Here is a 25,995-nt window from a genome sequence, read left to right on the forward strand (position 1 = left end):
CTACAACTTGATTGGAGTCCACCTGTGGTAAATTCAATTGATTGGACATGATTTGGAAAGGCACACACCTGTATATAAAGTCGCCACCATGACTCTTCCTAGATCTGGCCAAACTGAGCAATTGGGGGAGAAGGACCTTGGTCAGGGAGGTGACCAAGAACCTGATGGTCACTGACAGAGCTCCAGAGTTCCTCTGTGGACATGGGAGAACCTTCCAGAAGGACAACCATCTCTGCAGCATTCCACCAATCAGGCCTTTATGGTAGAGTTGCCAGATGGATGCCACTTCTCAGTAAAAGGCACATGACAGCCCGCTTGGAGTTTGCCAAAAGGCACCGACCTTGAGAATCAAGATTCTCTGGTCTGATGAAACCAAGATTGAACTCTTTGGCCTAAATGCCAAGCGTCACGTCTGGAGGAAACCTGGCACCATCCCCACGGTGAAGCATGGTGGTGGCAGCATGCTGTGGGGATGTTTTTTTTAGGGGCAGGTACTGGGAGACTAGTGAGGTTGGAGGGAAAGATCCTTCATTTTCATTTCATTTTAGTAATTTAGCAGATGCTCTTATGAAGAGCGACTTACAGTAGTGAATGCATACATTTCATACATTTTTTCCCCCCCTGTACTGGTCCCCCGTGGGAATCGAACCCACAACCCTGGCGTTGCAAACACCATGCTCTACCAACTGAGCCACATCTCTTCTACTGAGCCACATCCTTCATGAAAACCTGCTCCAGAGAGCTCAGAACCTCAGACTGGGTCGACGGTTTACTTTCCAACAGGACAACGACCCTAAGCACACAGCCAAGAAAACGCAGGAGTGGTTTTGGGACAAGTCTCAATGTCCTTGAGTGGCCCAGCCAGAGCCCAGACTTGAACCAGATCTAACATCTCTGGAGACCTGAAAACAGCTGTGTAGCGATGCTCCCCATCCAACCTGAGCTTGAGAGGATCTGCAAAGAATGGCAGAAGCTCCCCAAATACAGGTGTGCTAAGCTTGTAGTGTCATACCCAAGAAGACTCAAGGCTGTAATCGCTGCCAAAGGTGCTTCAACAAAGTACTGAGTTGGGGGACTGAATAATTATGTAAAAAATAAATACTTCTAAAAAACTGTTTTTGCTTTGTCATAAAGGGGTATTGAAGGAAATGAACTATTTCATCCATTTTAGAATAAGGCTGTAACTTAACATTTGGAAAAAGTCAAATGGTCTGAATACTTTCTGAATTCGCTGTAAATACAGAACCATTTTCAGCAATAAATGTAAACAAAGCGTATAATTTCTATCACAAGTTGGTAGAACTGCAATTGCACCACCAAAAAGGGAGCAAGAAAAAAAACAAGAGCAATGAATATTCTGTAATTTATTAGAGTTGACCCCATTCGATCACATTTGAGTACGTGGGCTAACCATTGAAGCATGTGTTGCTAATTATCTAACCGTACATATATTTGGGAGGATTTCAGGAAAAGTCAATAGACAAACAACCAGCTTACTTCTGTGGTAGATGAAACAGAGTGACTGATGCCAGAGGTTATCAGCAAGTACAGCATACATAGATACAATAAAATTACAGCGCACAAAGCAGTCTTTGGTCTTCTTACCACTATAAACTCATACATATAAATGTGTATTGTATCAAAAGTAGAAATTACATAGTCGTTGAAAGTAAATTCACATTTTTGACATACAATATATGTAATAAAGGAGCGTACATAGGAGAGACATTGTAGGTGTTAATAAAATGTTAAAACCATGGCTTTTTTAAGGACCTACTGGTTTTGCCATTTATTTTTTCACAATTATATTTTTCCTGTCCAAATAATTGCATGATTCTGGCCACCCATGGACTTTCAATATCAGTATCATTCACTTGTATGACAGTATGCAACTAAATATATATATTTTTAAATATAATATATAGAAACATCTGAAACGCTGAGAGATTGTCATATTGAAGAGCAGACCTGTGCTTTCAATCCTGGGCTTTTAAAACAAGGCCTCTTGAATAGCCTCTGCTGCTGTGTTGGACATGAAGAATAATGTGTGCCAGATTTTCTCGTTTAAACTGTTACTACTAACCCCTGCAGATGAACCCAGCCCAGCCCAGAAAAGACTTGTGGCCCCCCTCTTGGAGCGATGGTTCTGGTGCCCTCCTAACTTGTTTAGAAGGTTGTTCTGTTGCCTCCTGGCTTGCGTGGTTATTCAGTTGTGAGGCACATGTGATGAACCTTCCGGGTGAGATAGATCAGAGAAGTGCTTTTAAAGTGTTGTTTGACCTGCTGTGGAGAAAGAGGACAATTACAATCTTTATTAGCAACAGAATCACTACTCTAATAGATCTATGGAAAAATATAAAGAGTGATGTCATCAGCCTCTCACCTCAATAGGACTTCGGGGTCAGGGGTCGTTCTCCTTCTTTACCGTCACGTCTCCGTCTCCGGCAAGGATGGTGGAGATCTCTCCCTGCATGAAGGCCCAGGGCACGGTGGATCCAGCCAGAGGGCAGCGCTCGCCGCTGGGGCAGTACACCTCTCCTCCGGGGCCCTGGCTGCGGATGGAGCCGCGCGTGCATGGGAAGCAGAACTTGTGGTGCGGGACAGATGGACACTGGACAAAATGAGTGTCCTCCAGACGCTCTCGGCAAAGGGTGCAGCAGAGCAGGGCGCTTGGAGTGCCGCTTCCAGACTCCCCGACGCTGGTGGTGCTTGGCCCCCCTTGGGCACCTTGGCCCATAACTGCCTGGGAGACTGCGGCGGAGGCTGAGGAGGGACTGCCACTGGTTGGGCGGCCAGATGCGGAGGAGTGGGCCGACGACATGCCGGGGCCATCTCGGGACATCTGGTTGGAGCTCAGGCTGTCGGCCACTCCCATGAGCGCTGAGATGGGTGAGGGCTGGCTGTGGGAGCGGGGTGGGCCGTCCTGGGGGTTGGGCATGCCTGAGCCCAGGGGCTCCATGCCTGGATAGGCACCTCGAGGCCAGGGGTCCCTGGCTGGGTGATCCCCCATGGGCCTTCCTTCACTCTCTCCGTTTTCTGAGCCAGGGGATGCTTTGCGTCGCCGTGCAGCGCCCTTCGGAGGTGCAGAGCGAACGGCAGGCGCCATTGGCATGCCGCCATCTGCGTACAACTGTGGAAGAACCTCAGGCATCGGTGGCTCCTTAAATGAACGCACGCCATCACTCAGGAGCTCAGTGAGTGCACGCCAGTCCCCAGCGCCCTGCCGCCTCTCGTATTCCACATAGCGCAGCCCAGAGTTCACTGCTTTGCCTGCGTCTTTGTTAGAGTCACGGAACATCTGCCTGACCAGCTCCGTGATGCCAGAGAACACTATTCCAGAGCCGCTGGGGTACTCCACAAACACCTTAAGCTCAAACTCGGGCCCAGCCCCGGCTTCGAAAGCGAGGATGCGCCCCACCAAGTTGTGGTCTTTCCTGAAGCGCACGCTGAAGGGGGCACAGCCACAGAGGGTCACCAGGACTTCTCGTACCACTTTGGGGCGGTTGGGCCAGCCCTCTGCCCGGCTCCTGGCGCTCTCCGCTAGCTCAGCCATGACCTCCCCATTCCTCCAGCCTGCTTCCAGACCCACCAGAGCAGAGGCGCCAGCTCCCAGCGACATGGCTGACACTACCTGACGCCTACTAACATCACCCATTATAGGGCCAGAGGAGCCTGCCATCTGTTGGACCCCAGCCCTGGTGCCTAAAACGGGGGCCAACAAGCCGTGAGGGGGCCCCACTAACCCCTGGGCTATCAAAGCATGAGGTATGGTCCCATGTAGAGCAGGTATGGCCCCAGCCATAGCCCGTCTGGTGTTGGGGCTCTGCCTGCTCCCTTCTGACATACTCACATCCTCAGCTCTGTGCAGACCATTGGGGAGGCGGGGGGAAACTCCATACTCTCCCCTAACCCTGTCTAAACGCTCTGCGTGCTGCCTCCCTCCTTCCATTGGCCCACCTGAGCTGGGTTTGCCTTGCTGAGGGCCTGGGGACCTTCCGTCCAAAACACCGTGGCTGCTCTTCAACTGCCTGGCCGTCTCAATTAGATGCTCGATTCTGTCTGCCCCGTCGTAGTTCACGCATCCCCGGCAAACAGCTTCGCTGAATTCCCAGAGCATGGCCCAGGGCATCTTGGGCAGATCGCAGAGATAGCACCATTGCCGCCTAGAGGATGCCTGTGAGGCGGACGACATGTTGTTTACAGGCCCTCGCACAAACTTTCTTGAGCGGCCAACGCGTTTCAGTCTTTTCTTTTCGCGGATTTTTCAATATTCAGTCACGTCGAACAACATGCCCCGATTTTGTTGTAAAATATGAAACTGTCCGAAAAGCTCTTGTCGATTGCTGCTTTTAAAAGTTAGCTACGTTTTCTTTCTCGGGCTGCCCGTGTCGTTATGTCTGGGAGGAAGTAAAATGAGTTTAAGACACCGGATACACCTACTGCGTTGCTGTTGAATTCTGGGAGTTGTAGTTGACGTCTCATTGAACTCATTGAACAATGAAAAATGAGCTACTAACTTGGTACTTGAGTAATGCAATTTTCAGTCCACAATGCTTCTACGCATAATGGAAAAAAAGATAAATGATGGGACTAGTTTATATTTACTGAAGTCGATAATATCTAGAATTTCCGAGATACCATTTAAAAATGTTGCAATACTAGTTCAACATTTTGAGATACACACAGACCATATATATTTAAGCAATAAGGCACACGGGGGTATGGCATATAGCCAATATACCACAGCTAAGGGCAGTTCTTAGCTGTGTTGGCCATATACCACAAACCTCAGAGGTGCCTTATTGCTATTATAAACTGGTTACAAATGTAATTAGAGCAGTAAAAATAAATATTTTGTATACCCATGGTATACACCATGGCTGTCAGCCAATCAACATTCAGGGCTTTAAACACCCAGTTTATAATTCTTCATTTGTAACATTGTGAGGTGATTTCAAAGGTGACACCACAAGAGTGTTTCCCTGGGGCCCAAAGTTTATCCTGATCTGGTAGGCAAAGCTAACCAGGAAAAACTCCAGACCCTAGTGCTAGGGTATGACGAAGTAAGAAATCAGCTGTAATTTAAAACAGTTTTATATGGGCTATAATGGGACCAGTTCTAATCAGGTCATACATTTTTTTTTTACGACAACTGCGATTAGTCAGCAGAACTGAGCTTGCTTTATGCAGGGTTGCATTGTGTATGTAACAGTGTAGGTTCCGTCCCTCTCTTCGCCCCAACCTGGGCTCGAACCAGGGACCCAACATCAACAACTGACACCCACGAAGCATCGTTACCCATCGCGCCAAAAAAACCGCGGCCCTTGCAAGGGGAAACCCTACTTCAAGTCTCAGAGCGAGTGACGTCACCGATTGAAACGCTATTAGCGCGCACCACCGCTAACTAACTAGCCATTTCACATCGGTTACATGTAGGCAATTGCATCGATAATTAAACAGTTACTCACGCAGAATGTCATCACTGTGCAGTGTTGGAAAAAGTAAACAATTGTCATACTTGAGTAAAAGTAAAGATACCTTAACAGAAAATGACTCAAGTAAAAGTGAAAGTCACCCAGTGAAATACTACTTGAGTAAAAGTCTAAAAGTATTTGATTTTTAAAATACTTAAGTATCAAAAGTAAATGTAATTTAAAAAATATACTTAAGTATCAAAAGTAAAAGTAGAAACCATTTCAAATTGCTTATATCAGGTAAACCAGACTGCAAGATTTTCTTTTTTAATTATTTTAATTTAAGGATAGTCAGGGTCACACTCCAACACTCAGACATAATTTAGTGTGTTTAGTGAGTCAGCCAAATCAGAGGAAGAGGATGAGCAGGGATGTTCTCTTGATAAGTACGTGAATTGGACCATTTTCCTGTCCTGCTAAGCATTCAAAATGTAATGAGTACTTTTGGGTGTCAGGGAAATGTATGGAGTAAAAAGTACATTCTTTTCTTTAGGAATGTAGTGGAGTAAAAGTAAAAGTTGACAAAAATGTAAATAGTAAAGTACAGATACCCCCAAAAAACTACTTAAATAGTACTTCAAAGTATTTTTACTTAAGTACTTCCTTTACACAACTGCTATTGTGTTGATTAATTCCAGACAATAATTTTGGATTCATAAGGTCTAGGTAGCCTAATCACCCAAAGTTTGAATATAATCAAAATTTGATCACATTCACGTGTTCTCTTAACCAGGGGCGGAAATCCCGGGGGGGACGGGGGGAACACGACCCCCCCATCCTGGGAAAAATATGATTTGTCCCCCCCAATATATCACTTAAACATAACTATGTAATTTAAATAATATTAATAATACGCAATGAAAGCAATTGTGCTGATTATAGACAATAGCGCGTTTTTAAGTTTCAAAAGATTGCGACCCCCCCACCCTTTTCCTCACAATTGTTTGATCCACTGGCAAGGTAACAGAGGGGTCGTAGCCACTGTCTGAAAGGCACTCAATGAACGTAACTGACGTGAGGTTAATCCAGTCAATCGCGCACACACACTAGCTGAATATGCAGAGCTAGCGCGCAAATATTAACTATTAAGCTAGCTAGTACCTATTCCATTTATGTGGCCTCGTCAAAGATGGAATCTTTGCTATCGTCAACTTTTTCCGAGATCAGCATGCAGATGATGTAAGTTAGTGCTTCAAAGTCCCTGTGATAAGGTTAGCGATAAACTGAATTCCAAACTGAACAGAACTACACTCTCTTCTACCATTGTCTTTTATTTATTTATTTAATTGAATTAACCCGGGTAGCAAAGATTATAACAAACACCACTGAAACTGAATTGGTGCTCGCTAGCTTTGCAAATTCAGCTATTGTTGGAAGCCAGCCAATATGAAAGAAACTATTAAAATTACAAAAGGTTGCAGCATATGTTGTGTAAATGGTGAACTCATACAGCTGTCAACTCTTGTCATTTTAATCTGTTTCACATTTGCTAGCTACCTTTTAGATCGAAGCCCAAATAGAATGATAAAAGATAAGATGATAGAAGCCCATCTCCTACTGTAAATAACCTACACACTGTGTGTGTGTGTGTAGCCAGCCAGCCAGGTAGAAAAATGGCAGAAAAATAAAAGACGGACATCAGAGTATTTTTCAGTACACCAAAACGCAAAGTAAGAACCCTAGTAGCCTAATATCTCAAAGACTAGTTGATAAAATGTTCATAAGAAAGAAATGAAATTCTAATGGAAATGTTTCACAATGATGTCATTAGGCAGAGCAGGCAACAGATGGCACACAGACAGCAGAGTTGGCGACAGATATGCAGGGACAGACTGGCAGAGACAGGGAGTCTCAGGTAAGTTTGTTGAGTCTTTGTTTGGCAACATTATGAAAGGTTCTCCATTTTTTTTTACTTGTAAAATAGGAACATAATTGGAAAATGCCATGGATACCCCCACTCTCAACTTAAACTGGTGACTGAACTAAGATTTGTTAAAGGCAATGGTATTGCTGTTGTGAGTAGTTGTGTAGTTTTGGGTACCGGTAGTTAGGAGTACGGCAAACACCTTATTTCTTTGGTTCCTCAATATACATTTACCATATTACAATGTAGGCTATGTGTTACAGCACTACTTTTGGTGTCCCCCTCAGGAATTGCTCTTGAGAAAATCTCATGTAATTGTCCCCCAGTTGATATCCGATTTTCGCCCCTGCTCTTAACACATATAAATAGTTGATAAATACATAGCTTATGGTCTATAAATACATGGCGTTACCGCTTCGTTTCCCCTGGCCAGAGGGGAAAGGACTGCATAGGCTTCTCTAGGCTACCTACAGTTGTGGTTGTTATCAGTAGGCTACACTTAATCAGACTGAAGCACAGATTAATTGTGCATGAGTTGACAAGTCATGAGGCAAAACAGACTAAATAACTGTACTTGTTCCCTCTTTTCAGCGCTTTTGTGTTTATTAAACCTAATCTAAAGTGTTGCGGCAAATACCAGTTCACCATATGTTTGCCAGTGGCCCTGTTGTGCTGTTCTCTGCAATGATAGATCAAAATAAATCTCCACATAATGCTACAAATGAAGAAACATATCCAGTTTGTTCTTTCAAAATGTCGAGTTAGTATCTCGATTTTTTTAATAGTATCTCAACATTTTTACATACGTATCTCAAATTGAGATAGTATTTTTTTTTAAATACATCTTATAAATTGGTGGCTGGAATGGGTTTCCTTCCATACACAACAGTGTCGTTTTAATGTGTTTATCTGGTTTGCATGATGAGGCCATGGCATGAGGGAATGTCCGTTGTCCCCAATTGAGTGAAAAGTAGGCTCTTTCTTTTTCTATTCATAACTGTTAAGCTAGCTACAGGTGTAAACTATATACTCAGATGTTGAAACAAATTCGCGAATTAGCTAAGTATTTTGATTGAATTTGACTTTTGTCAAAAGTTTTGGTGACGTTCATGTCTAACGTTACTCAATGCGAGCTAGCTAACTAATGCATAGCTAGCTAACGTTATCTAGCTAACGTTACAGTACACAATAATGTTACATTGGTGAAAAAAATTATGTTTACAGTGAGTAGCTAGCCAGCTACTTTTACTCTCATGCTTTTATTATCTTATATAACTAACCACCTGGGTAGATTTTTGTAGTCAACTATTTGTTAGCTAACGGTTAACTTGCTAGCAAAGTTGAATTTAATTTCACCCAAATATCAACATTGTTTTTTGGTTTTGTCCATTTTAGAAATGTGGACCATCCAGGTCTCCCTCATTCTGAGCATTCTGTGTGGAAGTGGATTAGGAGGAGCAGCTAGAGGAGTGTGTGAATGGGGTGTCAGTCTTTGTGAAATCGGTGACCCCCTCAACCGCATTTCAACCTGTAACTTTGAGAGTCCTCTGACCACCCTGTCAGGAGGCATAGAGGTGCAGCAGTTCAGCACCAAGGTTCAGGACATTATAAAGACTCTGACTGACCAGCCAGTCAATATCCAGGAGAGTACCACTGTGAGTTTCCAACCCAGTCGAAGTACAGTGGTTGAGATTTATACTGTGTAACTAGAGGAAGATTCTTCACTGGTTAACTGTGCACCGTTTCTGTTCTGCAGAGTTATCTTGGCTTCCCTTACTACCTACGCATAGACCTACTGTGTGGTTCAAAGGTAACATAACACCTCTTACATCCTTTAATATGACTTATTTTGAATGCAAACACATTGACTAGAAGAAGAATCTACATGTTTGTTCGAACAGGAGTCTTCTAAGCGTGCCATTCAGGAGGCCCTTCTCACAGGGTTGACCCCCAATGTAGTCCTGACCTTCCAGGAACCCGTCCACCCCATCCGCCTCAAATCGCAGAGACTGCAGATCATCCTCACCACAGCCCCCCTGCTGGACAGTGGTGTGTGCGCATGTGTGTCAGTTTTGTCTTGTATGTTCATTTGAACTAGGCCAAGTTTTTATGAGCTTGCAGCTGTATGTGCTACATGTGTGGTCAGTTTGTAGAGTGAAATTCACTCATGTTCATTTGTGCCTCCGGTCAGGAACATCAAGTGTGTGTGTTTCCCTCTGCAGTGCCCTGTGACAGTGACCTGTGCCAGCTGGGTTGGTATGCTCCCATGCCCATCCTTAATGGGTCGGTAGTATACAGGGTTCAAGTGGTGTCAAATGGCCTGGGTCAACTGGTGCCTGAGAAAAGGTCAGTGACAACTGTTTGTTTATTTAAATGTGCACGCATGCATAGGCCTATACCACACAGTGCCTGCCTAGCGTTGGTCATGTACTTCCTTCACTTTACAGGATGTCAAATCAGCCACACTTAAAAGTTTACTATTCAATTCTCATCTAGAAAATATTTTTGGGGGTATGGCTATTAAGCAATAAGGCACGAGGGAGTATGGTATATGGCCAATATACCACGGCTAAGGGCTTTTCTTATGCACAACGCATCGCGGAGTGCCTGGACACAGCCCTTAGCCGTGTATATTTTGGCCATATACCACAAACCCCCGAGGTGCCTTATTGCTTTTATAAACTGGTTACCAACATTATTAGAGTAGTAAAAATAAATGTTTTGTCATACCCGTGGTGTACGGTCTGATATACCATGGCTGTCAGCCAATCAGCATTCAGGGTCAGAACCAAGATCATGACCCTCTCTCTACATGACTGCTGAACTGCATGCTGTGTCTGTGTTTGTGTGAGCAGCTTTGCAGTGAATGTTAATGGCTATGTGCGCACCACTGACAGAGGGGAGACGGAGATCTCCTTTGGTACGGAGGTGAGGGACAGACAGATCCACAAAGAGGGAGAGGAGGAAGGAGAGAAAATTAAGCTAATAGACATTCTGTAGATGTGTGGGTGGTTTTGTGTGAAAATGGTGCGAAAATATTTTGCACTAGGTGTCTTCTGAAGGAAGGATTTTTAAAGAGATGTAAACAAAAATATATTGAAGTTGATTATCCACGAGTAATTGTTAAAGTATAGATTATTTATGATATTTAAAATGTATATACAGTGCTCTGCTCTTTCTATCTCTCTCTGTTCGTATGTCTATAGATGCCAGCACTGGAGGACATGATGGTTTTGGGCAGTCCCTCTCGCCCTCTGTGGGCGGTGGTGCAGAGTTCTCCCGTCCTCATCCTCCCTGGTATTCCTGGCTTTAAGGCTGTTCTGATGACCGCCACAGAGTTCCAGCACACCTCCCCCATCGAGGTAAAACCAGACACATGGTGAATAGATGCAGGCTCATTGACTGTTTGTGTGAGTGTGTAGTACTGTGTACCCAGCAGACCTGGGTTAAAATAGCATTTGAAAAAAGTTACATCTATTTTGTCAGGGAGTCATGCTGAGACCAAGGTCTCTTTTGCAGATTAGCCCTGTAATTACAAAAATAAAAGTCAATACAATACATTATGCAAAACAGAGATACAAAAATACATTCATGGAAGACAAACACATTCTTCGTCAAAAAATCCCTCAATCAGCTGCCTAAATTGCTATAGAGGCACCAAATCATCCAATTTTGGAGAGCTTTGTAGATTATTCCACAAGTAAGGTGAAAAAAAAAAATCTAAAAGCTGATTTACACAACTCTTGTCGACTGAATTATCTGCTTTCTACTATTAAGCAAGAGGCATGACCTATTTCTATAGAAGAAGCCAATTTTTATTCTAAGCTTCTTAACTTACTCCTCAATATGCTTTTTAAAAGACAATTTGTCTTTTCAGATGCCCAGACATTTGTAAGCTGGGACACGATAATGTGGACCCCATCCAAAGTACATATGCTTAAGTCATTGGCGTCATCTCTATCCGTTCTAGAAAACAACATATACTTAGTTTTAGTTTTACCCGCTTTCAAAACTAGTTTAAGGTCAAATGTTTTCTGTAAAACAATGAAGTTCAGATAGAGCCTGGTTAACAGAAAGGGCAATAGAATACACAACAATATTGTCCGCATACAAGTAACAGTTACAATTTTTTACAGACAAACCAATATTGTTTATATAGATAGTAAAAAGTACATCGCCTAAAATCAACCCCTGTGGGACACCTTTTGTAATATCAAGGAAACCTGACATAACACCATCAGAAAATACACATTGTGTCCTGTCAGTCTGGTAGTTTTTAAACCAATTACATGCAGCCTCATCCAGACCAATTTTGGACAACCTTTTTAATGAAAAATGAGTGGTCAACAGTGTCAAAGGACTTTTACAGGTCAATGAAAAGGGCAGCACAATGTTGCCTTTTGTCCATACAGTTAACTAGATCATTTATAACCAATGAAGCAGCAGAGATAGTGCTGCCTGAAGCCAGATTGAGGAACTCTTAAAATACATTTTGTAGATAGGAATGATCTTAGCTGAGAGTTGATCAGAGTTTCTAATATTTTTGCTAGGCAAGAAAATTTAGAGAGAGGGTGGTAATTATTTGGTTCTGATGGGTCACCATCATATCTGGGTCGCCTTCCAAACGCTCGGGATAAAACCAGATATGATCGTCAGATAAAAAAATGGTTAATGATTCAGCAATCAAGGGGCTGGAAACCTGCAGTAAAAACGGGTCAAGCATATCAACACCAGTAGGTTATGTAATATCAATCTTAAGCAAGGCAGTTAGCACATCACAGGTAGTAACTTGTTGAAATGATAACACAGATTCACTAGTAGTTGAGGAGTTTTCAATCAAGTCAGCTAGAGGCTGGGAACAACAAACTGACTGACCAGGGCCCGGTATCCCGATAGCGATGGAACTTAGGTTTACGAGTGTTTTAACTATGCATCTTTCCTACAACGGCTGAAGATGTAACATACATATTGATGCATGTTGATACTGATAGGATCAAAAGAAAGACAACCCTGCTCTCGGTTCAGCTTTCTCCATTAAAATCTTAACATTCAAATTATTCTACAGTACTGATGATGGATCAGCTCCTAGAAAGATATTATCACCTATGGCTGCAAATATTGATGCGGCTTATTATAATGCTTACCCTATAACTGGTTACCAACTTTGTTAAAGCAAGGCCCCTGAACTCTCATGTATTTTCTGCACTATGCAATGATATTGGCAGCGACCATGTTACGCTTTTACAACATACAGAAGTGCGCTGGTTATCAAGGAGCAAAGTATTGACACGTTTTTTTGAATTGAGAGAAGAGCTTAAAGTTTTCTTTACTGACCATCATTTTCACTTGTCTGACCGCTTGCATGATGACGAGTTTCTCACACGACTGGCCTATGTGGGTGATGTTTTTTCTCACCTGAATGATCTGAATCTAGGATTACAGGGACTCTCCGCAGCTATATTCAATGTGCGGGACAAAATTGAAGAATTTGGAGGTCTTTCTGTCTGCATTAACAAGGACAACACACAGGTCTTTCCATCATTGTATGATTTTTTTGTGTGCAAATGTACTCAAGCTTACGGACAATGTCAAATGTGATATAGCAAAGCACCTGAGTGAGTTGGGTGCGCAATTACACAGGTACTTTCCTGAAACGGATGACACTAACAACTGGATTCTTTATTCCTTTCATGCCCTGCCTCCAGTCCACTTACCGATATCTGAACAAGAGAGCCTCATCGAAATTGCAACAAGCGGTTCTGTGAAAATGTAATTTAATCAGAAGCCACTGACAGATTTCTGGATTGGGCTGCGCTCAGAGTATCCTGCCTTGGCAAATCGTACTGTTAAGACACTGATGCCCTTTGCAACCACGTACCTATGTGAGAGTGGATTCTCGGCCCTCACTAGCATGAAAACAAAATACAAGCACAGACTGTGTGTGGGAAATGATTTAAGATTGAGACTCTAATACAACCCAACAATGCAGAGTTATGTGCATCCTTTCAAGCACACCCTTCTCATTAACCTGTGGTGAGTTATTCACAATTTTCGATGAACAAATGAGGTTTTATATGTAAGATGGTTAAATAAAGAGCAAAATTATTGATTATTATTATTTGTGCACTGGTCCTATAAGAGCTCTTTGTCACTTCCCACGAGCCGGGTTGAAACAAAAACTCACACTCATTCTTATGTTTAATAAATGTATTGTAGTGTGTGTGGCAGGCTTACAATGTTGGCAAAAAAACAAAATTTGAGAGTGCGCTGACTCTGGTGCAGCTGGAGGTTGAATGTTTGAAGGGGTACGGGACTATAAAAAGTTTGGGAACCACTGCCCTATAATAATGCACTAAATCAAGATTTGGAACATCATTATGCACGTGTTAGGCTACACTTTATGAAATATATTGAGACAAATTACAGACAGTAGCATACAAGTAGAAAAATAGAACTCAATTGATTGAACATAGGCCTATAGCCTACTGTAGGCTATTTATATTTGAATGCAGTCATCTGTTTTAATTTGAAGCATCTTTTTTTATACGTCGCTTGTTTGTATGAATTGCAAAGACATTGGCAACTTTGTATTTGTATTTTGTAATCAACTTTGTTCTGAAGTTATAAGCGGTCACAGAGAGGTGGATAAGCCATGTGATTCAATGTTTAGTGGAGATCTTCTGTATATAAAGTGACACAGGAGGGCAAAAAATATCTAATGACGCACTTAGCTGTTCTAGTCTGAGGCAGGTGTTAGATTACGAGCGCTTTCAAGTGCAACGTTAATAACGATGGTTTTGGGAAACAGCTCTGAGATTTAACGATGCTCCTACGAAGGTTCTAATGATGAACTTAGCCTGAAGATGCTTTTGGGAAATCAGGCCCATGGCTATAAAATAATCCTCAAATTAAAATATACAATTGTGATTAAAATCATCAAAAACATTTATTGTAATGATGCCCGAGTCTGACAGAACTTGCTTAGGCAGGGAAGGGGAGGAATTTGCACACTTCAGCAAATACATTTTCTTCACGAATTTATAAGAATCAGCAGCAGAGTCAGAAATAGAGCTTAACAAGTAGTTGGATTTAGCTTTCTTAATTAAGATAGTACAACTGTTTCTGAGTTGTCTGAAATCTTGCCAATCAGAGACGGTCAGTTTTCCTAGCTTTGGCCGAGGCTTGGTTCCTCTTGTGAATAAGCTCTGAAATATCAAATAAATACCAAAGGTTTGATTTGTTCTTAACTCTATTGTTTAAAAGGTGCATGTTTATCTGCAAGGCACCAGCCTGGGCAACTCCAGTCCTCTGGGGCCTGATTGGTGTCACACTTTTGTCCCAGTCCCAGCTAACACACCTGACTCCAATAATCAACTAATCATGATCTTCAGTTTACAATGCAATTAGTTTAATCAGCTGTGTTTGCTAGGGGGGGCAAAGTAGGGAAACGTGTGACACCAATCAGGCCCCCGAGGACTGGAGTTGCCCAGGGCTGTCAGACCTCAGACAGCGAGGGGAATAAAAATAGAGGAGAAATGTTCAATGGTTAACTTAGTCAGGAATACAGGAAAATCTGGATACCTCGCATTGGGATAATTCATGTAAAACGATAATAGCCGATTAAGTATATTTATTGTCCGTAGAGGTTTGGCCACTGTTGCGACTCGATAGGTTTGGGAGATCCCTCGATGACCAATGGGAAGTGGGACATGGTGGACCCAAGCCAATCAGTAGAATACCCTGAGGCTGAGGGATTGTAGTCCTCCGCAAGAAAACAGTTGTTGCATTGGAAATTGGGCCGGTCCACGTTGTCCCAGAACAGAGCAAAATAGATGCAACTCCTACAACGTAGGAAACATTTACATTTGATATTTTTGTTTCATATACTCCCAATAATAAACTATACAAAAAGTTTAAATCATTTGAATGCTTTAGTTGTGCTTGATTGAGCTTGCATGGTGCAATGGAACTAATGGAATAGTCCCTAAAGTGCAAATCCTGCCCATCTGTCACACCAAGCAGGCTCAAGCAAACGTTTCATTTTAGTCCATTTCAATTCCAATTTTCCTGAATGCTTCTCCATAAAAAAAACATTGTAATTTCAGTTTACTACCTGAATTTACATGGAATTGACCCCCACCCTGGTATGCATGTGTGTCCAAACGGTTTACACTTAGGTGGGCATCGAGAGCTGTTGGGCGGGCTCCCTGAACTGCCCCCAGGTGGAGTTCTCCTCCATGATCTTGGAGGCAATCTCCACAGAGAGCTCCCTGTTCATCCGCCAGAACCAGCTGCTGCACCGCTTCGTGGGCAACTTCTCTCTGCTGCCTCTAAGAGCCCCGCCCTCAGGTACCAGCGCACCATCAGAAAACGCTGGCTCCCATTCACCCTGCTTACACACTGGAACATGAAATCTGGAATCTCTGTCCCCTGTGTCCACAGAATAAATCAAATCAAATCAAAGTTTATTTGTCACGTGCGCCGAATATAACAGGTGTAGACCTTACAGTGAAATGCTTACTTACAGGCTCTAACCAATAGTGCAAAAAAGGTATTAGGTGAACAATAGGTAGGTAAAGAAATAAAACAACAGTAAAAAGACAGGCTATATACAGTAGCGAGGCTATAAAAGTAGAGAGGCTACATACAGACACCGGTAAGTCAGGCTGATGAGGTAGTATGTACATGTAGATATGGTTAAAGTGACTATGCATATATGATGAACAGAGAGTAGCAGTAGCGTAAAAGAGGGGGTGTTGGGTGGCGGGACACAATGCAGATAGCCCGGTTAGCCAATGTGCGGGAGCACTGGTTGGTCGGCCCAATTGAGGTAGTATGTACATGAATTTATAGTTAAAGTGACTATGCATATATGATAAACAGAGAGTAGCAGCAGCGTAAAAAGAGGGGTTGGGGGGGGCACACAATGCAAATAGTCCAGGTAGCCATTTGATTACCTGTTCAGGAGTCTTATGGCTTGGGGTAAAAACTGTTGAGAAGCCTTTTTGTCCTAGACTTTGTACTAGAAATTGCACAGTTGATTCTCAAATTGAGACTACGGCACCTAGAGACGCATGAACACAGATTAAATTGGGTATTCATTCATGAATTGTATGTTTCTGTCCATCAAGTTAAACAACTCAACTATTTTTGGACAAGCTGCATACGTAAAAAGACTGTCAACGGATGACTCACATTGAAAAAAAACTGTGGCAAAATTTCGGACACAAAATCTCTTTGTGGCCATAGCAATCAGATCCACTAACAAAACTATACATAGCTCCATTAAAACTCCGTATCCCCCTCTCTCTACCCTGTGTCAGAGGCGTGGCAGCAGGTGCTGCGCACAGTGTGCGTGTCCCGCATAGTGCCTGTGTTCATCCCGTACCACGATACCGAGTACTTCTACATCCTGGGAGGAGGCTGGCAGAAGGGCACCCTCTACAGGGCCCAGGTCTACGGTCAGTCAGTCAGTTAGTTAGTTATTCAAGCAGGCAGCCAGTCAATTAGTCAAACAATGAATCAGTCAGCCAGTCAGTCCCAAACCTCTGGCTTTCATCTGCTGTCAGATATTATGATTTATTTTTACTCAGGCTGTGTGCTTAACTGTCTCTTATTTGGGATTTCCTTCTCTGTTTTTTTCTTATCACACAATTCTCTTAGTCTTTACTTCTCTTATTATTTTCCACGGTTCAATTTCCCCAACAGACGGGGATGTGACGTTTACTCAGTTGCTAGACTCCAAGGGCAGCACTGCTTGCGAGTTTATGAACAGTGAGTTCACCAGCCAACATATTTTCCATGAATTACCATGAATGTTTTATATTAAGGTTTTTTGTAGTACTATACACAACTGTCTAATGTAGGCTAACTGATGATTGTGTTGTGATATATTATTTTTCACTGTCTGCAGACCTGGGTAAAATTGTATTTTAAATCATTTGAAATACTTTATCTGTGCTTGATTGAACTTGCCTGGCTTAATTAACCAATAGAATAGTTACAAAGGTGCTAAACCTGCCCATTTGGCGCTCAAGCAAACGCTGAAAGTATTTGAATGAATTCAAGTAGTATTTGAACCCAGGTCTGAGCTGTTTAGCTTCACCCCTCATGTGTATATTATCCTCAGGTACAGCCTGCCAGGTCAAATGGGCAGCCCAGGATTCTTCCCACAACCACCTGATTGACTTGGTTCTCCTCGAACTGCTACCGGACAATAAACAGGCCCACTCCTACCACCTCCTCATATTAGGTACAGTAGTAACATGTTATTTCAGATGATTTACAGAAACTTTGAAGCCTGAAGGTCTGCACACTATAATTTCAATGTAACAGAATGGTGTGAGAAGTAGGACATGTAGTAATAAGACTGTTTCTGGTCTTTGCAGACAATAATTTCCACCTCGGCGACACCTTGCCGAAGTATATTCCAAAAGGTATTTTCTGCCCCTCTTATATATGTTTTGCATTTTGTAACTGAGTTGAGTTGGTTTAAACTCACTCCTCAGGTTGAAATACCCCCATCCGCTAGCTTTTCGGTGGTGTTCCCAGAGGACGGTCACGTGTGTTTGCAAGACAGAGGATGCAAGATTGAGTACCAGTGTGAACTCTTGAGCGAGGAAGCTAAACTATTTAGCGACAGCGTGACCCCATTAACACATTAATATTATATATTATATTATGTGAAATATTGACTTGTTTTCCATTAGGGTGAGTAACGGAGTGTGTTTGTGCAGGCAGTGGAGACTCGTTCACGGTGGTGACCAAGACTCAGGAGAATGTCACAGTGACTTTGCACTTGAGGGGCATGGTGTTCAACCCCATCAGTGCCATCCTCTACATCTGGGGCAACGCTCTGCTCTGCTCGTGGGTATTCAGCTGTGTGTGTGTGAGAGAGAGAGAGAGAGAGAGAGAGAGAGAGGCTAGCTTACATTTAGGGTTCATATAGCTATAGATTTGAACGACAGGACTGTGAGCACACACAACTAAAACAGCCTCTGAAATAAAGGCTAGAAAGTAGCATAAGTGTGTGCATAACGTTCGTGTAAGGGTTTCCATTAGGAAAATGTGGCGCCGGACATTTGGCTAGCATTATTTTAATTTACCGGACACCCACGGTTCTAAGAATGACAGAAATCACCTCTCCATCACGGTTGACAACTCCACAGTGTCGCCCTCCCAGAGTGCAAAGAACCTTGGCGTGACCCTGGACAACACCTTGTCGTTTTCTGCAAACATCAAAGCAGTAACTCGGTCCTGCAGGTTCATGCTCTACAACATCCGTAGAGTACGACCGTACCTCACACAGGAAGCGGCGAAAGTCCTAATCACTTGTCCTCTCCCGTCTGCACTACTGCAACTCGCTGTTGGTTGGGCTCCCCGCTTGTGCCATCAAACTCCTGCAACTTATCCAGAGTGCTGCAGCCCACCTGGTTTTCAACCTTCCCAAGTTCTCATGTCACCCCGCTCCTCCGCACACTCCACTGGCTTCCAGTCGAAGCTCGCATCCACTACAAGACCATGGTGCTTACCTACGGAACAGCAAGAGGAACTGCCCCTCCCTACCTTCAGGCTCTGCTAAAACCCTACACCCCAACCCAAGAACTCTGTTCTGCCACCTTAGGTCTCTTGGCCCTCCCACCCCTAGGGGAGGGCAGCTCCCGCTCAGCCCAGTCCAAGCTCTTCTCTGTCCTGGTACCCCAATGGTGGAACCAGCTTCCCCCTGATGCTAAGACAGCAGAGTCCCTTCCCATCTTCCGAACACCCCTGAAACCCTACCTCTTCTAGCAGTACCTTAAATAATCCTCCTCCTCACCTTGAGCGTCCGCCCCCCTTCTAGCTCTGACTCTACTTTGAGGAAGAATTTACTTTCTATGCCTGTGATGTGTTTGTCCCACCTAGCTGTCTTTAGATGAATGCACTAACTAGATAAGAGCATCTGCTAAATGACTAAAATGTCAACTTAATTAATCTTAACAGAATATGCATCTCGATGATGCAACTGCGTGCGTACTTAACAATTCCGATTTTAGAATAAAATGACGAGTAACGTTAGGCCTAATGAACAGCAAAATCACTAGTCTATGTCAATCTATTATCCCCCATAGTAGAAAAGTTGACCTATTCTATTGGTCAACTTGTCGTTCTGTACGAGAAAGAAATAGCCTATTCCAAACAGGCTCTGGGATGATAGATCCCACATTCATATAACCAGTAGGCCTAGGCAAAGAAAATCAAAATAAGCCATGAGGCTGATGCAACAGATCAGAATGTTTCACTTAAAATGTTGATAAACAATTATTTCTTCACATTATAAGCAGAGCAATGCGCAGGATTGGGCCTTTGTCTACTGGATAATGAAAGAAAGTTGATTTGAAAACCAATAGAACATGAGAGAAATGGGCTACTTGTTTCAATGGCATATAGAAGTCTTTATGAAATATTGACCTCCCATGTTTGGTTGTGTTTTGGCTAGGCTGCTTTGAAGCAAGGTGAACATGCCTCATAATATGTAGTAAAATGATCAGGTTTCAAATAATTAACTGTATGTTTTCAAAATGCATATTGCCTCCAGCTCATTGCAAAGTGGTGTGTGACTGTCACGGGTGTGCGTACTGGTAGCGAAGTCAGGTGCAGGAGAGCAGAGAGTTGTGAACAGGCGCACACTTTATTTAGGCAGGAGCAAACAGCAGACGGATGCAACTGCGTCAAAACCTCCAGCAAAATGTCAAAAGTGCAAAGCGCGAAAACAGTCACAAAAGCTATAGTTTACGAAATAAACATGCTTCGTGAAATAAACACGGATCATGGAAAACCAGCCTGGCGCGTCACATAAAACACGTAACACAAAACAATTCCACACAAAGACATGGAGGGGGAACAGAGGAATACAGTGGGGGGAAAAAGTGTTTGATCCCCTGCTGATTTTGTACGTTTGCCCATTGGCAAAGAAATGATCAGTCTATCATTTTAATGGTACGTTTATTTGAACAGTGAGAGACAGAATAACAACAAAAAAATAGAGAAAAACGCATGTCAAAAATGTTATAAATTGATTTGCATTTTAATGAGGGAAATAAGTATTTGACTACCTCTCAATCATAAAGATTTCTGGCTCCCAGGTGTCTTTTATACAGGTAACGAGCTGAGATTAGGAGCACACTCTTAAAGGGAGTGCTCCTAACCGCAGCTTGTTACCTATATAAAAGACACCTGTCCACAGAAGCAATCAATCAATCAGATTCCAAACTCTCCACCATGGCCAAGATCAAAGAGCTCTCCAAGGATGTCAGGGACAAGATTGTAGACCTACACAAGGCTGGAATGGGCTACAAGACCATCGCCAAGCAGCTTGGTGAGAAGGTGACAACATTTGGTGCGATTATTCGCAAATGGAATAAACACAAAAGAACTGTCAATATCCCTCGGCCTGGGGCTCCATGCAAGATCTCACCTCGTGGAGTTGCAATGAGCATGAGAACGGTGAGGAATCAGCCCAGAACTACACGGGATCTTGTCAATGATCTCAAGGCAGCTGGGACCATAGTCACCAAGAAAACAATTGGTAACACACTACGCCGTGAAGGACTGAAATCCTGCAGCGCCCGCAAGGTCCCCCTGCTCAAGAATACATATACATGCCCGTCTGAAGTTTGCCAATGAACATCTGAATGATTCAGAGGACAACTGGTGAAAGTGTTGTGGTCAGATGAGACCAAAATGGAGCTCTTTGGCATCAACTCAACTCGCCGTGTTTGGAGGAGGAGGAATGCTGCCTATGACCCCAAGAACACCATCCCCACCGTCAAACATGGAGGTGGAAACATTATGCTTTGGGGGTGTTTTTCTGCTAAGGGGACAGGACAACTTCACCGCATCATTTGACGGGGCCATGTACTGTCAAATCTTGGGTGAGAACCTCCTTCCCTCAGCCAGGGCATTGAAAATGGGTCGTGGATGGGTATTCCAGCATGACAATGACCCAAAACACACGGCCAAGGCAACAAAGGAGTGGCTCAAGAAGAAACACATTAAGGTCCTGGAGTAGCCTAGCCAGTCTCCAGACCTTAATCCCATAGAAAATCTGTGGAGGGAGCTGAAGGTTTGAGTTGCCAAACGTCAGCCTCGAAACCTTAATGACTTGGAGAAGATCTGCAAAGAGGAGTGGGACAAAATCCCTCCTGAGATGTGTGCAAACTTGGTGGCCAACTACAAGAAACGTCTTACCTCTGTGATTGCCAACAAGGGTTTTGCCACCAAGTACTAAGTCATGTTTTGCAGAGGGGTCAAATACTTATTTCCCTCATTAAAATGCAAATCAATTTATAACATTTTAGACATGCGTTTTACTGGATTTTTTGTTGTTGTTATTCTGTCTCTCACTGTTCATATAAACCTACCATTAAAATTATAGACTGATAATTTCTTTGTCAGTGGGAAAACGTAAAAAATCAGCAGGGGATCAAATACTTTTTCCCCCCACTGTATTTAGCAGTGTAATTAGGGAATGGAAACCAGGTGTGCAGGGAACAAGACAAAACAAATGGAACAATGAAAATGGAGCGGCGATTGCTAGAAGGCCGGTGACGCCGAACGCCGAACGAACAAGGAGAGGAGCCGACTTCGGCGGAAGTCGTGACAGTGACGCTCTGAAGCCTGCCTACCGTTATATGCACTTGAATGGCAAATTGGAAGTGTGCTTCAATTACAGTTGAGAAATAAAAATAGTAGCTCTTTTTAGCTGTGGCTATCAAAACTGTTTTTAACATGTGATTTCATTTAGAATTGTTCTCGCAATGATTGGGCTTAAAAAAAATTGCGTTTCACTCCAGCTGCAACAGAAGCTGTAACAGATTTTCAGCTTAAACTAGGCTCTCTTATCTGTATGCTGTGCACGTGTGATAAATAATAATCATAACGACTAATGAAAATACATCTGGCCATTTAATTCCACTAAATTATGCAAACTAACCCATAGACCGATAAGTGTGAGTGGTCAAATATATTTACATCAACTGGTATTTTCATAAATGAATAGGCTAAAAAGCATTATTTTGCAATGCCAATTTTTTTCTTCTCCCGGACAATTAGATGACGCCAAGTTTATTTCTCGGTTTATCATTTTTTTAATCTGCCAAAAGCCAGCTACTACTGGCTAACGGAAACCCTGGTGCATGTGTGTGTAAACGCAGGTACAGTTGAAGTCGGAAGTTTATATACACTTAGGTTGGAGTCATTAAAACTAGTTTTTCAACCACTCCACAAATTTCTTGTTAACAAACTATAGTTTTGGCAAGTCGGTTAGGACATCTACTTTGTGCATGACACAAGTAATTTCTCCAACAATTGTTTACAGACAGATTATTTCACTTATAATTCACTGTATCACAATTCCAGTGGGTCAGAAGTTTACATACACTAAGTTGACTGTGCCTTTAAACAGCTTGGAATATTCCAGAAAATGATGTCATGCCTTTAGAAGCTTCTGATAGGCTAATTGACATAATTTTAGTCAATTGGAGGTGTACCTGTGGATGTATTTCAAGGCCTACCTTCAAACTCAGTGTGTATTTGCTTGGCATCATGGGAAAATCAAAAGAAATCAGCCAAGATTTTTTTTACTTCCACAAGTCTGGTTCATCCTTGGGAGCAATTTCCAAACGCCTGAAGGTACCACATGCATCTGTACAAACAATAGTACGCAAGTATAAACACCATGGGACCACGCAGCCGTCATATCGCTCAGGAAGGAGAAGCGTTCTGTCTCCTAGAGATGAACGTACTTTGGTGCGAAAAGTGCAAATCAATCTCAGAACCACAGTAAAACGAGTCCTATATCGACATAACCTGGAAGACTGCTCAGCAAGGAATAAGCCACTGCTCCAAAACCGCCATAAAAAAGCCAGACAACGGTTTGCAACTGGACATGGGGAAAAAGATCATACTTTTTGGAGAAATGTCCTCTGGTCTGATGAAACAAAAATAGAAATGTTTGGCCATAATGACCATCGTTATGTTTGGAGGGAAAAGGGGGAAGCTTGCAAGCTGAAGAGCACCATCCCAACCGTGAAGCACGGGGGTGGAAGCATCATGTTGTGGGGGGGCTTTGCTGCCAGAGGGACTGGTGCACTTCACAAAATAGATGGCATCATGAGGATGGAAAATTATGTGGATATATTGAAGCAACATCTCAAGACATCAGTCAGGAGGTTAAAGCTTGGTTGCAAATGGGTCTTCCAAATGGACAATGACCCCAAGCATACTTCCAACATTGTGGCAAAATAGCTTAAGGACAACAAAGTCAAGGTATTGGAGTGGCTATCACAAAGCCCTGACCTCAATCCTATAAATATTTTGTGGGCAGAACTAAAAAAACGTGTGCGAGCAAGGATGCCTACAAACCTGACTCAGTTACACCAGCTCTGTCAGGAGGAATGGGCCAAAATTCACCCAACTTATTGTGGGAAGCTTGTGGAAGGGTACCTGAAACGTTTGACCCAAGTAAAACAATTTAAAGGCAATGCTACCAAATACTAATTGAGTGTATGTAAACTTCTGACCCACTGGAAATGTGATGAAAGAAGTTAAAGCTGAAAGAAATAATTCTCTCTACAATTATTCTGACATTTCACATTCTTAAAATAAAGTGGTAATCCTAACTGACCTAAAACGGAATTTTTACTAGGATTAAATGTCAGGAATTGTGAAAAACTGAATTTAAATGTATTTGGCTAAGGTGTATGTAAACTTCCGACTTCAACTGTACATGCATGATGCTTGCATGAAGGTAGGTCATATTTGCACAAAGTCATTGTCTATCTTTTGTCTGTGGTTCCCAACAGTCAAGACCAGGGGATGAGCTACCTGTTCTTTAATGGATTCCCTCTGGATCAGATGATCAAGTACTTCACTCTGTCCTACCACGGAGAGTTCGCCTTTGTCACAGAGACCGAAGAGGTATATCCGTGTGAAGTACTTTTTTGCTCATTCATTGTGAAATTACGTGTATTTGTGTTACAAACGTGTGTGATATGAAACACTCATTTGTGACAATATAAAATGAGTGTGTGTGAGCATGTTTGTTTGTGTGCACGTGTGTGTGTTTCAGCTGTGGTGGGGGCAGGAGGGCGTGGACCAGGTGATGCGAGTGCGCCCCTCCCTGGGCTGGCAGGCCTTCTCTAGCCTGCAGGCTCTGAAGGGCGACAGCTCCTACTCCATGACCCACAGCCTGCTCACTGTCTTTTACGACTGGGACAAACAGTTGCAGGAGGTAACCCTATAACTATTATCAATTTATAAACGTGGATTGTGTATCAGTCTCATAGGGATGTGTATGATAAACCAGATTAACAAGTGTATTGTGGCAGAATCAGAAAGACAGTTGTGGCAGTCTTAAGATTTGATCACAGTTGTTATGTACAACCTATTTTATATCACTTGTACAACCTGAGTGTGCACTAGGCCTATTTGTTTTCATGAGAATATACACTGCGTGTACAGAACATTAGGAACACCTTCCTAATATTGAGTTGCATCCCCTTTTGCCCTCAGAACAGCCTCAATGTGTCTGGAATGGACTCTACAAGGTGTCAAGCATTCCACAGGGATGCTGGCCCATGTTGACTCCAATGCTTCTCACAGTTGTGTCAAGTTTGCTGGATGTCCTTTTGGTGGTGGACCATTCTTGAAACACACGGGAAACTGCTGAGTGTGAAAAACCTGAGAGCGTTGCAGTTTTTGACACTCAAACCGGTGCGCCTGGCACCTACTACCATACCTTTTTCAAAGGCACTTCAATCTTTTGTCTTGTCAATTCACCCTCTGAATGGCACACGTCTCAATTGTCTGGAGGCTGAAAACTCCTTCTTTTAACCTGTCTTCTCCCCTTCATCTACACCGATTTAACAGGTGACATCAATAGGGGATCATACCTTTCACCTGGTCAGTCTTTGCAATGGAAAGAGCAGGTGTTCCTAATGTTTTGTATTCTCAGTGTAGATGTTGTATAATTTTATTTCTTTCCACCTGTGGGAGGTTGACGGTAAACCCTCTCTCTCATCTCTCTTTCCTCTCGTTAGGTGGTTTACACAGTGGACTCTAAGGGAAAGGGTTCTGTGGTGAAGAGGGAGCTGCCTGTGCCAGAGATACTTTCCTATAGCCACTTCTCGACCACCCCCCGCAAAGTCCACCACTTGGAGTACTGTGCCTTTATCTGGGTTTTCTACTGACTATACTTCAATGTACATTTTTAGCTGAATACATATTAGCATTTCCCTTTCTCCCGTCCTTTCCCCTCTCCCCCCAGGTCGTTCAGTGCCTTCTCTTTTCCCCTCACCTGCCCCTTCTTCCGGGAGCACATGGCAGACCTGCCCCACCCAGAGCCCTACAACCGCATCCAGCAATACCTGACTCGGCCCCCCCTGGTGCCCACCTCCTTGGGCCTCCAGACCACTGCCTCCCTGGCCACCTACCAGGGCCTGCTGCACCACCTGCTCCAACTGCACTCAGACTACATCATGGTAGGCCTACATCAGCCGTCTGTCTGCTCCGTACCACGCCCAATCCCAAGTCGACCCCTATGCACTTGTGGAGATCTGAGAGGATTTCCCCAGGTCCTACGAATGAGAATGTCATCTCGGTCAATTTACCTGGTAAAAT

The 25,995-nt window shown here is 43.2% G+C and overlaps 2 protein-coding genes across 5 annotated transcripts in view; one reads left to right on the plus strand and one right to left on the minus strand.

Annotated features, from left to right (window-relative positions):
* Positions 1 to 1,349: 1,349 nt before the first annotated feature.
* Positions 1,350 to 4,419, minus strand: i2bp1 (Interferon regulatory factor 2-binding protein 1). Of its 2 annotated transcripts, none has more exons than XM_014197565.3 (2): positions 2,384 to 4,419; positions 1,350 to 2,280 (listed from the first exon to the last, which is right to left on the minus strand). In XM_014197565.3, exon 1 carries the CDS (start codon positions 4,190 to 4,192, stop codon positions 2,402 to 2,404), a length of 1,791 nt encoding a protein of 596 aa, XP_014053040.1. In that variant the 5' UTR covers positions 4,193 to 4,419; the 3' UTR covers positions 1,350 to 2,280; positions 2,384 to 2,401. The 2 variants fall into 2 exon arrangements, with proteins under 2 accessions (XP_014053040.1, NP_001167071.1); NM_001173600.1 differs by having other exon boundaries at positions 1,350 to 2,283; positions 2,384 to 4,391.
* Positions 4,420 to 8,210: 3,791 nt separating this feature from the next.
* Positions 8,211 to 25,995, plus strand: part of LOC106603651 (cation channel sperm-associated auxiliary subunit gamma) — a 30,201-nt gene continuing 12,416 nt past the window's right edge. For 2 of the 3 annotated variants that reach the window (XM_082974698.1, XM_082974699.1), the window contains exons 1-17: positions 8,211 to 8,308; positions 8,734 to 8,993; positions 9,095 to 9,148; positions 9,240 to 9,387; positions 9,561 to 9,684; positions 10,194 to 10,266; positions 10,545 to 10,700; positions 15,516 to 15,687; positions 16,662 to 16,799; positions 17,047 to 17,112; positions 17,468 to 17,590; positions 17,727 to 17,774; positions 18,075 to 18,204; positions 24,180 to 24,294; positions 24,446 to 24,607; positions 25,416 to 25,534; positions 25,643 to 25,856. In XM_082974698.1, coding sequence (XP_082830824.1) covers positions 8,736 to 8,993; positions 9,095 to 9,148; positions 9,240 to 9,387; positions 9,561 to 9,684; positions 10,194 to 10,266; positions 10,545 to 10,700; positions 15,516 to 15,687; positions 16,662 to 16,799; positions 17,047 to 17,112; positions 17,468 to 17,590; positions 17,727 to 17,774; positions 18,075 to 18,204; positions 24,180 to 24,294; positions 24,446 to 24,607; positions 25,416 to 25,534; positions 25,643 to 25,856 — 2,100 coding nt within the window. In that variant the 5' untranslated portion in view covers positions 8,211 to 8,308; positions 8,734 to 8,735. Of the gene's footprint in view, positions 8,309 to 8,733; positions 8,994 to 9,094; positions 9,149 to 9,239; positions 9,388 to 9,560; positions 9,685 to 10,193; positions 10,267 to 10,544; positions 10,701 to 15,515; positions 15,688 to 16,661; positions 16,800 to 17,046; positions 17,113 to 17,467; positions 17,591 to 17,726; positions 17,775 to 18,074; positions 18,205 to 24,179; positions 24,295 to 24,445; positions 24,608 to 25,415; positions 25,535 to 25,642; positions 25,857 to 25,995 lie in introns of those variants that run through there. The other variant, XM_082974700.1, reaches the window with a different exon arrangement.

This window comes from Salmo salar, chromosome 04 (genome assembly GCF_965601325.2).
Source record: "Salmo salar chromosome 04, fSalSal1, whole genome shotgun sequence".
NCBI lineage: Eukaryota > Metazoa > Chordata > Actinopteri > Salmoniformes > Salmonidae > Salmo > Salmo salar.

Excerpts from the sequence above, each read along its gene's own strand:
- i2bp1 (XM_014197565.3), bottom strand. The coding sequence starts at position 4,192 with ATGTCGTCCGCCTCACAGGCATCCTCTAGGCGGCAATGGTGCTATCTC.